The sequence below is a fragment of the Gobius niger genome (genome assembly GCF_951799975.1).
Source record: "Gobius niger genome assembly, chromosome: 2".
Lineage (NCBI taxonomy): Eukaryota > Metazoa > Chordata > Actinopteri > Gobiiformes > Gobiidae > Gobius > Gobius niger.
In genome coordinates, this window is record NC_136853.1 from 3247353 (window position 1) to 3263421 (window position 16069).

At 43.3% G+C, this 16069-nt stretch overlaps 2 protein-coding genes across 3 annotated transcripts in view; both read right to left on the reverse strand.

The window, feature by feature from the left end:
• The window catches only part of LOC306983127 (galactose-specific lectin nattectin-like), a 30901-nt gene extending 15355 nt beyond the window's left edge, over positions 1-15546 (reverse strand). The window contains exons 1-6 of one of the 2 annotated variants that reach the window (XM_079582861.1): positions 15478-15546; positions 8138-8210; positions 8000-8065; positions 7906-7930; positions 1046-1125; positions 475-609 (exon numbers count right to left, since the gene is read on the reverse strand). In XM_079582861.1, the coding sequence (XP_079438987.1) occupies positions 475-609; positions 1046-1125; positions 7906-7930; positions 8000-8065 (306 nt within the window). In that variant the 5' untranslated portion in view covers positions 8138-8210; positions 15478-15546. Of the gene's footprint in view, positions 1-474; positions 610-1045; positions 1126-1208; positions 1228-1842; positions 1905-7905; positions 7931-7999; positions 8066-8137; positions 8211-15477 lie in introns of those variants that run through there. The other variant, XM_079582862.1, reaches the window with a different exon arrangement.
• Positions 10790-15438, reverse strand: LOC306959901 (macrophage mannose receptor 1-like; the record flags this gene model as incomplete). Its single annotated transcript, XM_079552153.1, has 12 exons — positions 15378-15438; positions 15240-15305; positions 15072-15170; positions 14781-14933; positions 14254-14365; positions 14024-14156; positions 11807-11891; positions 11669-11734; positions 11495-11593; positions 11227-11379; positions 11029-11140; positions 10790-10926 (listed from the first exon to the last, which is right to left on the reverse strand). The coding sequence occupies exons 2-12, from the start codon at positions 15303-15305 to the stop codon at positions 10790-10792; spliced, it is 1215 nt and encodes a 404-aa protein (XP_079408279.1). The 5' UTR covers positions 15378-15438.
• Positions 15547-16069: the final 523 nt, after the last annotated feature.

Sequence of the window (16069 nt, forward strand, 5' to 3'; positions counted from 1 at the left end):
AGACAGAAGTGTTCACTGCATGTCGGGGGTGCACTGGTACAGGAAGCGCCCCCGGGTCAGGGACACGGGCTCAGCTTTCGGAGCTGCGTCTTTGGCACAGATGTAGTCTCCAGTGCTAGCTGCCGGGAGATCGTTCCAAAGCGTGTCTGGATTGGGTGAAGGCAGAAAGAGAGAAAGTCTTGTGAAGAACTTTACGAATGATCTGCTCTTGGGCAAAAAACATTGTGGCGCCGTCACTTTTTGTTTCTTTTGTTGTGAGCCGTTACCTGCCCATTTGATCTCAGCGAAGTGCTCATGCCCGTGATAGTTGTCCGGCTGAACTGAAGCCCAGTTTGAATAGTTCCACACAGGTCCGTCGCTCCACATCCACAGGCTTTCCTGATTTCACAACATTTCAACTCTCAACAACTCGACTCGAATAAGTGATGTTTGGAAGAACCAGGAATAAGTGATGTTTGGAAGAACCAGTCTGACCTTAGTCGCGTCCTGTCCGCCGATCCAGGTCCACTGGTTTTCTCTGTTGGCCTTTTTGATCAGATCTACGATGAAGTTGTTCTCCTCAGCGCTGTGGATGGAGGCCAGGTTTGCACCGTGAGATTGGCAGCTTTTCTGGAGCGAAAAAGCTTTAGGTTAGTGGTCATTGTAGTCACACAAACACAAACAACTTTAATGTCAAATCAACATTACAACTGTAATGTGAAACCAACATTTGTTCTTACACACCCGACTATTAATCTAGTATTAATAGTACTAGCACGGGTTAAAGTGGGACAGAACACTGAGATCCAGCACTTTGGGTAATGAAAAAAATAAAATAAAATGGCGTCTGTAAGACAATGACCAAACCTATGGAGATCATTGTTAATTTGCTGAAGCTGTGCTGGACAGAAGTTCACTCTTCAGAGAGAAACTGGAGGAATGATCATGTTTAGACGCTTTAATGCGCCTCAATATAACAATATTTATCATGAAATCATGAACTTTACGGACACAAACTAATCCATAAACGGAAAATTTATAGAAGTCATTATTATCTGTGCTGTACCTCTGCTTCAGTCCAAGTCGACTTAGAATCAAAGAACTTGAAACAGCGAGTTCCAAACGGAGTCCAGTCCTCAGGACAGCCTTTATTAAAATAATAATATTCAGAATGATGAATGAATCAAAGTGAGTGTGCTGTAGATTAAAGTGACTGTAGTTAAGCTCACCTTGGTCATTCTTCACGGCCTGTGAGTGAGGAACAATGAACAGAGTTATTAAGTAAGGGATTATGTATAGAACGCTGGTGCTTATTTTCCCGATAATGACCAGTGTTCTATACATTTTCCCGCCTATTATTCGGCCATTTGCCAACTGAACACACACAACATAAACTTCGTACACTTTTATAAAGGCCGAAAGGTTTATTTAATGACTTTCGCTGCAAATAGTTGCCAAAGGTTTTCGCGGTGCTTGGAAAAGTTTGGCTAGGTTTGTAGCAGCAAGGCTAGCAGCTAGCCTAGCTGCTGAAGGTGCAGTTGGAGGAATGGTGAAGCTCTGGGTAAGTTGAAAGTCAGACTCACGTTAACTTCACGAGTGATTCCCCCGAGTTCTCTCTCAGGGACGAGGACAGATATCGTGTCCTCTAATACTGGAGTGATATGAAAGACCTGTGGTACGAGCACGAACTCCGTTGCCATTGGCAGCGGTCATTATTTTTCTCAGAGGTCCTCTGTCAAAAAATTATGACCGGCAGAACGTTGGAAAATCCCATTCAAATCCATGGAGCTTCTACTTACATTGTGAAGAGCCGGATAATAAAGCCTGATCAAAAAGACATGATGATAAATGAGGTGAACTTACAGCTCCTGCCGTCAGCAGAGCAGTGGACAAACAGAGGAAGAACATCAGTGGGCAGTTTGCAGCCATCTGAAATCATCAACACCACTAATAAGAAGATCTGTGTGTAAAAGCCCAGACCTGAGTCCTGAGGAGACTTACCTTCACTTCCAAGTCAGGAGACTGTAGGACTGGAGGAGACGAGCTGTTTTTATAGAGCAGTGAGGGGGACGAGCTACGATCACCACAAACACAGTAGTATTTTATTTTTAACTTGGAGGAAGTTCACTGCCAGTAAGTCACACATGGAGACACATTCTTACAGTAAATAGCAACTCTTGCATTAAACAGCCTCGTCACCATTATGGCCCCTCTTTAACCTCTTAACCCCAACCTGAACCCAGCACATTTTCTCCAGTTTAGTTTTACCCAAATCTAAAAGCTTCTTGAGAAAATGAGAAAATGCAAAAAGAAAAGTGACAAAAAAAGCAACCAAAAAGTGACATACACATCAAATCTAATGAAGTTTAGAATGTGTTCTAACTTCTGGCCCAGTACTGGTTCATACACTTCAAATCTAATGCAGTTAAAATTGTGCTAATATCCGGTTTATTTAATTGTAGGCGTACGAAAATGGCAACATAGCTGTCTCTAAATGCAGAAGAAATATCTGAAAACTACATGTACAATACAAACCTACAAGTGTATTTTATTTGTCTAATCACAAATCATTTCTCCATCCAAACATTTGCAAAACAGAATAAACTAGAAATGTCAATGAAATGCGGGAAGCGAATGCAGAAATTGCATAAACTCTTCAAATTACATAATCAAATTTGCATAAAGTGGTAAAATGCATAAAATGTCATGTTGCATAAACTGTATAAACTGCATAAAGTGGTAAAATGCATGAATGGGTTAATTTGCATAAATTATGTAAATTGCATAAACTCTTTGAAATTCATAAATCCTAAATGGCATAAACTCTTAAGTTGCATAAACTTTTATATTCCATAAACTGGTCAAACTGTTGAAATGGCCTCAGTGCTTGATTGGCAGAAGCACAAATGGCTGAAAGTCCTGGAGTCTCCCCATTGGCTGGATTCGCACATACACACCAATGCAAACATTTCAAACTCTCGTATAAAAAACTGGAAAACTGCAGAAGGACAATTTTTTCTCAAAACCCACAAGTTGCAGAAGCTGAACATGCACAAAGTGCAGAAATTGCATAAAATGCAGAAAAAAGAGCAGAAAAGCATGGATTTGCGGCAGCCCCATTATAAGTCAATGGGAAAAATCTCCGACATTTTGGCCGATTGCGGAAAAACCGTAAGTTGCAGAAGTCCCAAAAGTAACAGCACCTTCTCCTCAACATGCACAACGTTTTGATGCATAACTTGCATAAATTGCACAAAGCATGAAGGTGCTGAAAGCTGGAGAAAATCGGGAAAAAGATGGAAGAGGAATAATAACTAGAAATGCAATGGCTGCGCCATTGCGATTGACTGCGGAAATGCGGGAAGCGAATGCAGAAATTGCATAAACTCTTCAAATTGCATAATCAAATTTGCATAAACTGGTAAAATGCATAAAATGTCATGTTGCATAAACTGTATAAACTGCAAAAAGTGGTAAATTGCATAAACTCTTTAAAATTCATAAATCCTAAATGGCATAAACTCTTAAGTTGCATAAACGCTTTTAAATGCATAAACTGGTTAAATCCCATAAAGTGGTTACTTTGCATAAATTATTAATGTTGCATAAACTTTTTATATTCCATAAACTGGTCAAACTGTTGAAATGGCCTCAGTGCTTGATTGGCAGAAGCTGCACAAATGGCTGAAAGGCCTGGAGTTTCCCCATTGGCTGGATTCCCCCATACACACTAATGCAAACATTTCAAACTCCTGTTTAAAAAAACTGGAAATCTGCAGAAGGACAATTTTTTCTCAAAACCCACAAGTTGCAGAAGCTGAACATGCACAAAGTGCAGAAATTGCATAAAATGCAGAAAAAAGTGCAGAAAAGCATGGATTTGCGGCAGCCCCATTATAAGTCAATGGGAAAAATCTCCGACATTTTGGCCGATTGCGGAAAAAGCGTAAGTTGCAGAAGTCCCAAAAGTAATAGCACCTTCTCCTCAACATACGGAACATTTTGATGCATAACTTGCATAAATTGCACAAAGCATGAAGGTGCTGAAAGCTCTAGAAAATCGGGAAAAAGATGGAAGAGGAATAATAATAAAGAACATGAAAACCAATAATTGACTGCGGAAGAATTCCGCAGTCAATCAATAAAGAACATGAAAACCAATAATTGACTACGGAAGAATTCCGCAGTCAATCAAAAAATGTTTTTTTTTCCTGACTGCACCTGCTGACTGAAACAAAAAAAGAACTTGCTATATTCGTTGACAATTATTGGATGTAGAAAACTAATGCAAAAAGTGACAACTTTACAGAGAACTCGAGATGTTGGCTGTTTTACTCTGCCCACAGGTTTATGAACCAGGGCATACACTCTAGTAGAGGCTGCGTGAAGCCTATATGCTAAGTGCTTTTGTACTGGCACTGAGCCTATAAATATACAGATGATACAGAGGAATTATCTTTTCGTTGTTGACGCTTTAGGTTCGATCAACAATGACAAACTGCAGAATCATGACTTTCTATGTAACATATTTCGATTACAGTAATCCCACCCGTCTTGCTCGTCAAGGTAGTTCAAACCAAGTATCGATTCCAAAACTTGTGGCTCAATCACTGTTTGTTGCTGGGCCAGAAGATGGCGCCGCATCACGCCACGGCATGTTCTGACCGCTGTGGCCGGCACCAGTCGTGATTGTTGTGGGGCAGACGCCGCGTGTCCACCTCAAGCCCAGTCATGATCTGACGGCCTGATTACTGACACTCCATTTACTGCGCATGGATTGTTACTGGGCCAGATAAGAACTACCAGGTCCTTCATGTTAGCATCATGCTACCTGCTAACGCTAGTTACGACTGCTGTTTTTCACTATAACTGAACAATTTGCTGAAAAAACATCCATGGCCCTAATTTAGACTTGACTTCTGTGACAAAGTGGGTTTGTCCCATTATTTATTTTGGACACTTTGCTTTGTTTCATTTGCAAAATCCATCAGCGAACAATAACCATCGGATTAATTTATTAAGTTAATAATTAGGTCACATGGTTGGTTTAAAACTTTGTTTATTACTTTATTTATTCATTTACTCAGTATACAAGCTTACCTGTTACATGGTTGGGAACAAAGGGAAGGCGTGGTCTTTGTCGGCCATTTTAAAATCTCAGGCTGAACCATGTGGCAGAGCCGTGACTCTCACCACCTGACAGCGTCAGTTACATTAAACCTTTTTGTTCTGGGTAAATAATGACTGATTCCTCCTGGGTTAATACCACAGTCACAGTCCATAACAAATGAATCCCTCGTGTCAGTTCAGCCGATCCAGGACATAAACAGAAGCCAGACACTCAGGGTGATGCTGAGAAGAAACGTTTTAATCACGAGTCAGAAGCCAGAGCTGCAGCAGTGGGTCAGATACAGACAGAAGTGTTCACGGCATGTTGGGGGAACATTTATACAGGAAGCGTCCCACAGTCAGAGACACGGGCTCAGCTTTCAGAGCTGCATCTTTGGCACAGATGTAGTCTCGAGCCATGTTCTCAGCGAGATCATTCCAAACCGCTTCTGGATTGGGTGAAGGCAGAAAGAGAGAAAGGAAATTATAAAAGTTTGAATCTTGTGAAGAACTTTATAAATGATCTGCTCTTGGGCGACAAACATTTTGGTGCCGTAACTACCAAATACTCTTTGTTCTATTTCTATTTTGAACTGATTTTTGTGAACTGTTACCTCCCCAGTAGATCACAGCGAAGTGCTCATTCCCGTTTACGTTGTTCGGCTCCCCTTGACCCCAGTTTGAATAGTTCCACACAGATCCATCGCTCCACATCCACAGGTTTTCCTGATGACAGTTTCACAACATTTCAACTCTCAACAACTCGACTCGATTAAGTGATGTTTGAAACAACCTTAAATGCGTCATGTCCGCCACTCCAGGTCCACCGGTTTTCACCAGTGACCTTTTTGATCAGATCTACGATGAAGTTGTTCTCCTCAGCGCTGTGGATGGAGGCCAGGTTTGCACCGTGAGATTGGCAGCTTTTCTGGAGCGAAAAAGCCAAATGAGAGTCTTTGGATTAGTGGTCAGTGTGGTCACGTCTGGAGGATGAGCTCTTTACGCTTTAAAATACATCAAACAGCTGCTTTACTGAACATGCCTCATTTGAAAGCTAAGAACCTCAAGAGTTCAGTCACTGAGCTTTAAGTACTGGAGCGATAGCACAAAGAAGGACCTGTCTGGGATTGTGGAGGCGAGTGAGTCTAAATGTAAAGTAAACACAAACTACTTTAATATCAAACACTACAACTGTTATCAGTGAAACCAACATTTGTTTTTACACACCGACTATTAATCTAGTATTAATAGAAGTACTAGCACGTGTTAAAGTAAAAAATTAAATAAAATGTTGTCTGTAAGACAATGACCAAACCCTATGGAAATTATTGTTAATTTGCTGAAGCTGTGCTGGACAATGTTCACTCTTCAGAGAGAAACTGGAGGAATGATCATGTTTAGACGGTTTAATGTGCATCATTATAACAGCGGGGCATTTGGATGCAAGGTGACACCAGGGGGCGCCCTGCCAGCCTTCTCAGTGTAAATGTGAGCTGAGTTTCTTCAGAGTGAGACTTTAGGTCAGACACCATGAGTGACAGTAACATGAGGCTAAATACAGTGAGCTCTTTGTTTGCAGTAAAAAGGCTGAGGCCTCATTGCTCTTCAGTCACAGACAGAGAAGTGAAGAAGGAAGTCATGGAGCTTCTGCTTTAGACAGAACTTCAGACTTCTGCTGCAGGTAAGAGTCATGTCATGTTCTGAAACTCAAATCTGTAGTAAAAACATAATATATGGAAAATCATTACAATTACTAAAAGGAAAAATAGTTGAAAATCATGTATCTAATGAAAAAATTTGTTTTTTTTATTTACTCTCATTCTAAAAAAAACAGAAGAAGCTCGTGAGGTTAATTTTTTCAACAGTTGCTATGGTAACTATTTTCTCCAAAGTAAAAGTAGATCTACCACAGTCCTGTCCACATCTGTCATGGTCCACCAGGACCCACCACGACTCAGAGGAACTGGAACAAACATGACTTTACAACAGATACAAATGGTTTGGGGTTTGTTTGTTTTTTGTTTTTTTAGAATGACAGTAAATAAATAAAAAATATTTTTTGATTAGATACATGATTTTCAAATATTTTTCTTTTTGTAGTTGTAATAATAATTTTCCATATATGTTTTTACTACAGATTTGAGTTTCAGAATATGATATGACTCTTACCTGCAACAGAAGTCTGAGGTTCTGTCTAAAGCAGAAGCTCCATGACTTCCTTCTTCACTTCTCAGTCTGTGACTGAAGAGCAATGAGGCCTCTGACTTTTTACTGCAAACAAAGAGCTCACTGTATTTAGCGTCATGTTACTGTCACTCATGGTGTCTGACCTAAAGTCTCGCTCTGAAGAAAGTCAACTCACATTTACACTGAGAAGGTTGGAAGGGCGCCCCCTTGTGTCACCTTGCATCCAAATGCCTGGAACATAACAGCGGGTCAAAAAGACCCGCGAAGGCAACACGAGGGTTAAGCTGGTTTTAATTGTCTTTTAATGTTCCTTTTTATTTTGGTCGCATTTATTGCGTGGTATTTAATAAATGTTATATTTAGAGGGTTTTATCTGTTTTTTATTGGTTACATCCACCTCTCAAACAGAGTTCCCACCTCCTAAAGTCCACTTTAACCCATGAGAAACTAGTGAAGAGTGGTCATTGTTATCTGTGCTGTACCTCTGCTTCAGTCCAAGACAACTTAGAATCAAAGAACTTGAAACAGCGAGTTCCAAACGGAGTCCAGTCCTCAGGACAGCCTTTATTAAAATAATAATATTCAGGATGATGAATGAATCAAAGTGAGTGTGCTGTAGATTAAACTCACCTCGGTCATTCTTCACGGCCTGTGACTGAGGAACAATGAACAGAGTTATTAAAGCCTGATCAAAAAGACATGATGATAAATGAGGTGAACTTACAGCTCCTGCCGTCAGCAGAGCAGTGGACAAACAGAGGAAGAACATCAGTGGGCAGTTTGCAGCCATCTGAAATCATCAACACGACTAATAAGAAGATCTGTGTGTAAAAGCCCAGACCTGAGCCCTGAGGAGACTTACCTTCACTTCAGAGTCAGGAGACTGTAGGACTGGAGGAGACGAGCTGTTTTTATAGAGCAGTGAGGGGGACGAGCTACGATCACGACTAACACAGATTATTTTAACTTGGAGGAAGTTCACTGCCAGTAAGTCACACATGGAAACACATTCTTACAGTAAATAGCAACTCTTGCATTAAACAGCCTCGTCACCATTATGGCCCGATTTTTACAGTGTGTTCACAATTATTATGCAAATTACATTCTTCTCAGATTTTCTAAATTGCCACTGACAGTCAGCATCAAGTCTTTATCTGTTAGAGGATGATTTGAATGTGATTGAAAAAAACTCCCAATGATAACAGTATTTTCTCCAGAGATAAATAAAATGAACAACTTAAAAGTTCTGTTGCAAATGATTATGCATAGCAGTGCTTCAACACCACGTATAGGTTTTAAAGAACTGAAGATGTTCATTTATTGCATTTGCAGCATTAGGAGGTCATACTTTGTTGGGAGCCCAGTGCCTCCTTCCATCTGTGTTGACATTTATGTTGACATTAAGCATAATCATTTGGAACATGGTGCATGGCCGCTGGCTCAGCCTGCTCCTCATCTTCATCATCGTCACCTTCCTCTGTTTCCTCCGGCACATCCTCCGAGGCCACACGTGTGTTGTGGAGGTTGCAACAGGCCCCCGACAACAAGAGGAAAAAAATATGGACCTCCAGCGCGTCTTCAGCATTCCAAAGGCACTCGATGACATCGCGGCCTCTGATGTACCGGGCTTCCACTTGGCCGGCCAAAGGCTGTCGGACAGGGCGCTGCAGGTACGGGTATCCTCCGTCTCCCAACTAAAAGTAGTGATGCTGGTTCTTACCGGGCGCATGGCATGTTTAGGGTCCCCATTATTATAGCACATGTCCAGTATGGGGACAGTATAGTTTGGCTGCACACATCTTGCAGTAGCCTGTTGTTCCTGCAAAATAAAATCACACATTGTTTACATTTGCATTGTATTTTTGTGTTTGTTTTAGGGTCCGTTGCATAGGTGCACAGTGAAGTACAATCTGATCATCTGTGTTGCAGTGAACGGATTTTGAGCAGTGATGTTTGAGAAGCATTAGTGAATTAAGTAGGGGTAGTGGGCAGTGACTTACTGCAATTGTGAGAGTGAGCCAGAGTGAGCCAGAGTGAGCCAGAGTGAGCCAGAGTGAGCCAGAGTGAGCCACCTCCTGCGTCTTTGCAGATGGCTCTCAAGGCCGTTCCACAATTACAATACAAAGACACATATGTCAAGCGATGCGGTGTTTCTATACATTTGCGTTTATTGACGCCGCTGATGGAGGCGCTGCCGGGTGGCTGCTCTGTGTGATGCCCTCCCCCTCCCCCCAACTTCACATGTTCCAATGTTGTTTAGCGGAAGTCTGTGATTAGTCATTCTGATTCAGTCGTTACAACATATTTACTGAAATCAAAAGCGATTTCAATCAAAAACATCTTTACAGGTGAAGTTACATTTTAACATGGGACCCTTCTTTGATAGCATCTTTCATCCATCAAACTTGTGAGTTTCTGCTTGGATTTGTTTGCAGGATGTCAGAATAGCCTCCCAGAGCTGCTGTTTGGATGAAAACTGCCTCCCACCCTCATAGATGTTTTGCTTGAGGCTCCAAAGGTTCTCAATAGGGCTGAGGTCAGGGGAGGAGGGGGTCCACATCATGAGTTTCTCTCCTTTTATGCCCATAGCAGCCAGTGATGCAGAGGTTTTCTTTACAGCAGGACATGATGTGTTGTCATGAGGAAGATGATCTTGTACAGGAAAACACGTCTCGTCTGTTTGTACCATAGAAGACAGTGGTTGGCTTGGTGAGCTTTTCCATAGCGGAGGCCAGGGTCAAACCGGTCTGACCAGGTATACGTTTTGGGACCGGCCTCTGGCTGTGGCCAAAGCGCTGAATCCTACTAACGTGACAGAAGAGGAGAGTGAACAGCCCTCACTAGAACAGGCAGGTCATACGGATCTAACACAACATCACACTGCTGTTCTAAAAGGGGATTTTGCTGATATTAGCATTTAGCCGCTGTTAGCGCAGGTTTAGCTGGTGCTAGCGTAACATTTGCACGTTGCGCACCTTCATAGTTCATGTTTAAACTGTTGCATTTCTGTTTTATTCCATAACCCCCACCAGAAACCAGCATGTGTCCTCATTTGTTCTCACTGAAAAAACATCCACATGGACCTGATTTAGACTCGACTTTATTTGTGGGATGAATATGTTTATATTCCCCCTCGGCGAGGCCACGCCCCCCTGTATGACGCGATGCCGACTGTGTCTATCTATAACCGTACAGTTAGTCCGGCAACAGTTAAATCACGTTCGATATCACTCCACTGCAGCTGTTTCCATAGTAACGACAAACAATTGAGCAGGAACTAGTTTCAGGTAAAACAGCTAAAAACGTGCCCTCCAGCAGAACGGTGACTCCAGTAATACCTGTCCATACCTAAGTCCCTAAGACCTAAGTCCATAACAAATGAATCCCTCGTGTCAGTTCAGCCGATTCAGGACATAAACAGAAGTCAGACACTCAGATGATGCTGAGAACAAAGGTTTTATTCATCAGACAGAAGCCAGAGCTGCAGCAGTGGGTCAGATGCAGCCGGGTGGAGTCACTGTGGATGAATGGCGGGGGCACATTTGCACGTGAAGCCCCCCACAGTCACCACGGGCCCAGCTCTCGGAGCCGCGTCTTTGGCACAGATGTAGTTGATCGTCCAGGACTCAAAATAATCCCTCCAAACCGCTTCTGGATTGGACAGAAGGAGAGAAAGGAAATGATGTAAGTTTGAATCTTGTGAAGAACTTTACAAATGATCTGCTCCTGGGCTGATGTTTTGTGAACTGTTACCTGTGGAATAGATCACAGCGAAGTGGGATTTCCCTTTCCAGTTGGTCGGCATCCCTCGACCCCAAATGGAATAGTCCCATGAAGATCCATCGCTCCACATCCATTGCTTTTCCTGAAGACAATTTCACAACGTTTCAGCTCTCAACAACTCGGCTCGATTAACAGGACTTAAGCGATGTTTGGAAGAACCAGTCTGACCTTAGCTGCGTCCTGTCCGCCGATCCAGGTGAACAGGTTTTGCCCGTTGACCACGGCTGCTACGTCGGCCTCTTTGATCAGATCTACCACGAAGGCGTTCTCCTCAGCGCTGTGGATGGAGGCCAGGTTTGCACCCAGAGACTGGCAGCTTTTCTGGAGCGAAAAAGTCAAATAAGATGCTTTGGGTTAATGGTCACTGAGGTCATGCTATACACGGTCATTCATATGTCGACTTAAAGTTTGTTGATTGTTATTATCTGTGCTGTACCTCTGATTCTGTCCAAGTCGACTGAGAAAAAAAGAACTTGAAACAGCGAGTTCCAAACAGACTCCAGCCCTCAGGACAGCCGGGGTCATTTCCCACGGCCTGTGACTGAGGAACAATGAACAGAGTTATTAAAGCCTGATCAAAAAGACATGATGATAAATGAGGTGAACTTACAGCTCCTGCCGTCAGCAGAGCAGTGGACAAACAGAGGAAGAACATCAGTGGGCAGTTTGCAGCCATCTGAAATCATCAACACGACTAATAAGAAGATCTGTGTGTAAAAGCCCAGACCTGAGTCCTGAGGAGACTTACCTTCACTTCAGAGTCAGGAGACTGTAGGACTGGAGGAGACGAGCTGTTTTTATAGAGCACTGAGGGGGACGAGCTACGATCACGACTAAAGGAAGTGAACTACCAGGCAAGTAAAACAGGGGTTTGACCTGAAAGACCAGAAAGACACATTCTTACAGCAGCATTCACCAGGCTGGTCAGCATCACGGCCCGAGGCATTTACGAGTCTTTCATCTCTCAACCCCCACCTGGACCCAGCGCATTTTCTACAGTTTGGCTTTACCCAAATGTAAAAGCTTCTTGGAAAACACAAAAACAAAACATAAATGAGGATGAAAACACAACAAAAATGTGACTAAAAAGTAACAAAATGTGATAACGATGTGGTCTTAGCTTTCAAATGAGGAGTTCCACTGGCCTTCAGGCTCTATCATCTGCTTTGGTGGAGGCCGATTTTCTTCATCTTCAAAGACCAAGGGCTGGACCTGGAGTAAAGAATCACAGTGTTGTTCAGCATATATGGGCTAAATGGAGGTTCTGCTCAGACATTTTAAAGGAATTCCCCCAAATCATCTTGAGGGTAAGAGGTGGTTGCATTATTCTGATGGAGGGCCGGTTTTGGCCCCCGGGCCTGACGTTGCTCTATAGGCGAGACTCTTTCAGATTTGGGAAGCACGGCTCTTCTTTTTGTACCATGGAAGACAGTGAGAAACTCCACACATTTTCAAGGGTCATTTATACACTTTCAGGGAGCGTAAAGGGGCCGACCAGCTCTCCCCATGACTCCGCCCCCTCCTTACTGACGCCACAGCCTTGTTGGGACATGGTGGCCGTTCACCAACCATCCACTACACGGCCTCTTCAGTGAACAAGACTGTTTGAAAATGTATTTCTGACAGTACTGTAAACAGTTCGATGATTACGCTTCATCTTTCATGAAATATTGAAGGTTTTCAAACCTAGACCAAGGCATTCAACTATTTCACGCTTTTCCTCTGCAGAGAGATCCTTTTCTTTCCCTTATGTTTGTTTACTTTATTGTCCCTGTAGGAAAATGTGTCCTCTGCATTTACCCCGTCCTTCGATGCCGCTGGGGCGACCCGTCAGGAGCAGTGGTCGACGGCAGTGCCGCGCCCAGGGACCCGTCTCCATGATGTGGAGTCAGGCTCATGGTCAGAATCACTTGGCTGGAAGATTCACCTATTGCACATGTTTTTAGTGGTAGGGCAAACCGGAATACCCGGAGGAAACCTACAGAGACACGGGGAGAACATGCAAACTCCACACAGAAAGGCTTGTAAATGATGATCTGCTTAATAAAGTGGAACGTCCTTTTAAAGTAGTTTTTCCCTTAACTGGGCTTAACCTGAAAACTAATTATCCCAGACTGAGATTCATGTCAGTGATTCAAAGAGCTCGAGACACAAAACCATCCATGAGTTTCAATGAAAAACTTTTTTTTTTACTTTATGACACTGGAATATCATTTATGTAGTAATTTGCAACATACTTTACACTACACTAGTCTACTCTTCTACATAGATACAGACGCATCTCGTCATAGAAGGGGGCGTGGCTTCACCGAGGGGAAAATAGAATCTTTAGGGAAACACAATTTTTCACTCTTTTCAGACATTTTCTGGTGGAATATGAACTTATTTATCACATAAATAAAATCAAGTGTAAATCAGGCCCATATGGATGTTTTCTCACAGCAGATTGTTCAGTAGAAGTGGAAAAACGGCAGTTGTAGCTAGCGCTAGCTAACTGTTAGCATTAGCCCGATGCTAACATGTAGCATCATGTTAGTATTCTCCGTTATTCATGTATTTATGGACTGTTGAACCACTTTGCTCCTCTCCATGTCTTTGTATCTTTATTTAGTAGAAACTATATTCATATTTCAGCATTTGTTGAAGACGTTTTTGAATAATTAGAGAAAGTTTACATTCTTTTTAAATTGTTTTCCCCCTCAACTGTTTTCAAACATGACCATATATGGGTGATTCCAGAGATGCGTCTGTATCTATAAAGTAAATCTGGTATGGCGTTAGTAAAGATCAGTCGACACTGAAGTCGATAAATCCCTCATGTCAGTTCAGCCGATCCAGGACATAAACAGAAGTCAGACACTCAGATGATGCTGAGAACAAAGGTTTTATTCATCAGACAGAAGCCAGAGCTGCAGCAGTGGGTCAGATGCAGCCGGGTGGATTCCTGAGTCTCACACAGACTCACTGTGGATGAATGTCGGGGGCACATTTGCACGTGAAGCCCCCCATAGTCACCACGGGCCCAGGTCTCGGAGCCGCGTCTTTGGCACAGATGTAGTTGATCGGAAAGGAATCTGCATAATCCCTCCAAGCCGCTTCTGGATTGGGTGACGGCAGAAAGAGAGAAAGGAAATGATACAAGTGTGAGTCTTGTGAAGAACTTTACAGATGATCTGATTTTTTGTGAACCGTTACCTTTCGAATAGATCACAGCAAAGTGGGATTTCCCTTTCCAGTTGTTCGGCATCCCTGTAGCCCAGTTTGAATAGTTCCAAACGGATCCATCGGTCCACATCCACAGGCTTTCCTGAGGACAATTTCACACACATTTCAACTCTCAACAACTCAGCTCGAAGGATTTCAGTGATGTTTGGAACATAAGTTATTTAGGCATAAAAAATGGTTGAAAACATCACCCTTTCGCATCAGTCCTACAGCAGAACTTCTGTTATGGAGATAAGTAGTTATCTGAAGTTCGGGAGCAGGACCACACCTCCTCGCCTCAGCCTCTCCTCGTTCCCGTGCCTCTCCCTCCCGCCCTTATTTCCCAACGTTTCATTCCTTCTCTCTTTCAGGTCATTGGGGCCCGAGAGCTTGTTGTTGTCTCCTACAAAGCCCCCACACGGCATGACTATATGATTTTCCTCCGTCATCTTGCTTGTTTAATAAAGTTGTGTCACTTGATTTGAGGTTGTGGTCCTTGTGAGTGAATAAAGTGTTACCTTAGCTGCGTCCTGTCCGCCGATCCAGGTGAACTGGTTTTGTCCGTTGATCACGGCTGCTACGTCGGCCTCTTTGATCAGATCTACCACGAAGGCGTTCTCCTCAGCGCTGTGGATGGAGGCCAGGTTTGCACCCAGAGACTGGCAGCGTTTCTGTAGTGAAAAAGTCAAATAAGATCCTTTGGGTTTGTAAAAGGACCTAATGGAGCGCATGAGTCTTCGAGACGTGAGTTCCCCCACTTTAACCACTGATGCTCGTAAGAGCAGTCATTGTTATTATCTGTGATGTACCTCTGATTCTGTCCAAGACGTCCAAGAAAAAAAGAACTTGAAACAGCGAGTTCCAAACAGACTCCAGCCCTCAGGACAGCCGGGGTCATTTCCCACGGCCTGTGACTGAGGAACAATGAACAGAGTTATTAAATCAAAAAGACATGATGATAAATGAGGTGAACTTACAGCTCCTGCCGTCAGCAGAGCAGCGGACAAACAGAGGAAGAACATCAGTGGGCAGTTTGCAGCCATCTGAAATCATCAACACGACTAATAAGAAGATCTGTGTGTAAAAGCCCAGACCTGAGTCCTGAGGAGACTTACCTTCACTTCCAAGTCAGGAGACTGTAGGACTGGAGAAGACGAGCTGTTTTTATAGAGCAGTGAGGGGGACGAGCTACGATCACGACTAAAGGAAGTGAACTACCAGGCGAGTCAAGTAAAACAGGGGTTTGACCTGAAAGACCAGAAAGACACATTCTTGCAGCAGCATTCACCAGGCTGGTCAGCATCTCGGCCCGAGGCATTTATGAGTCTTTCATCTCTCAACCCCCACCTGGACCCAGCACAACGAGGATGAAAACACAACAAAAATGTGACTAAAAAGTAACGAAATGTGATAACGATGTGGTCTTAGCTTTCAAATGAGGAGTTCCACTGGCCTACAGGCTCTATCATCTGCTTTGGTGGAGGCCGATTTTCTACATCTTCAAAGACCAAGGGCTGGACCTGGAGTAAAGAATCACAGTGTTGTTCATCATATATGGGCTCAATGGATGTGTCCGGGGCGCCCGGACCTTAAAGTGGCGCTTGTTTCCGCACGGCCGCTTCTGAAGAGCAGCTCTATGGTTGTTGTAAACACCAGAGTGGAGCTCGCTGTGCTAAACCTCGGAGCCGGGCAGAGCCTGTTGTAATCAATAAAACACGGCTCAAACAAGAAGAAACTCCGCAACAAGAGGCGAATACAGGACGGAGGCAAACGAGGCGAACAAGGCGAAAGGACACGACTCCTCCCG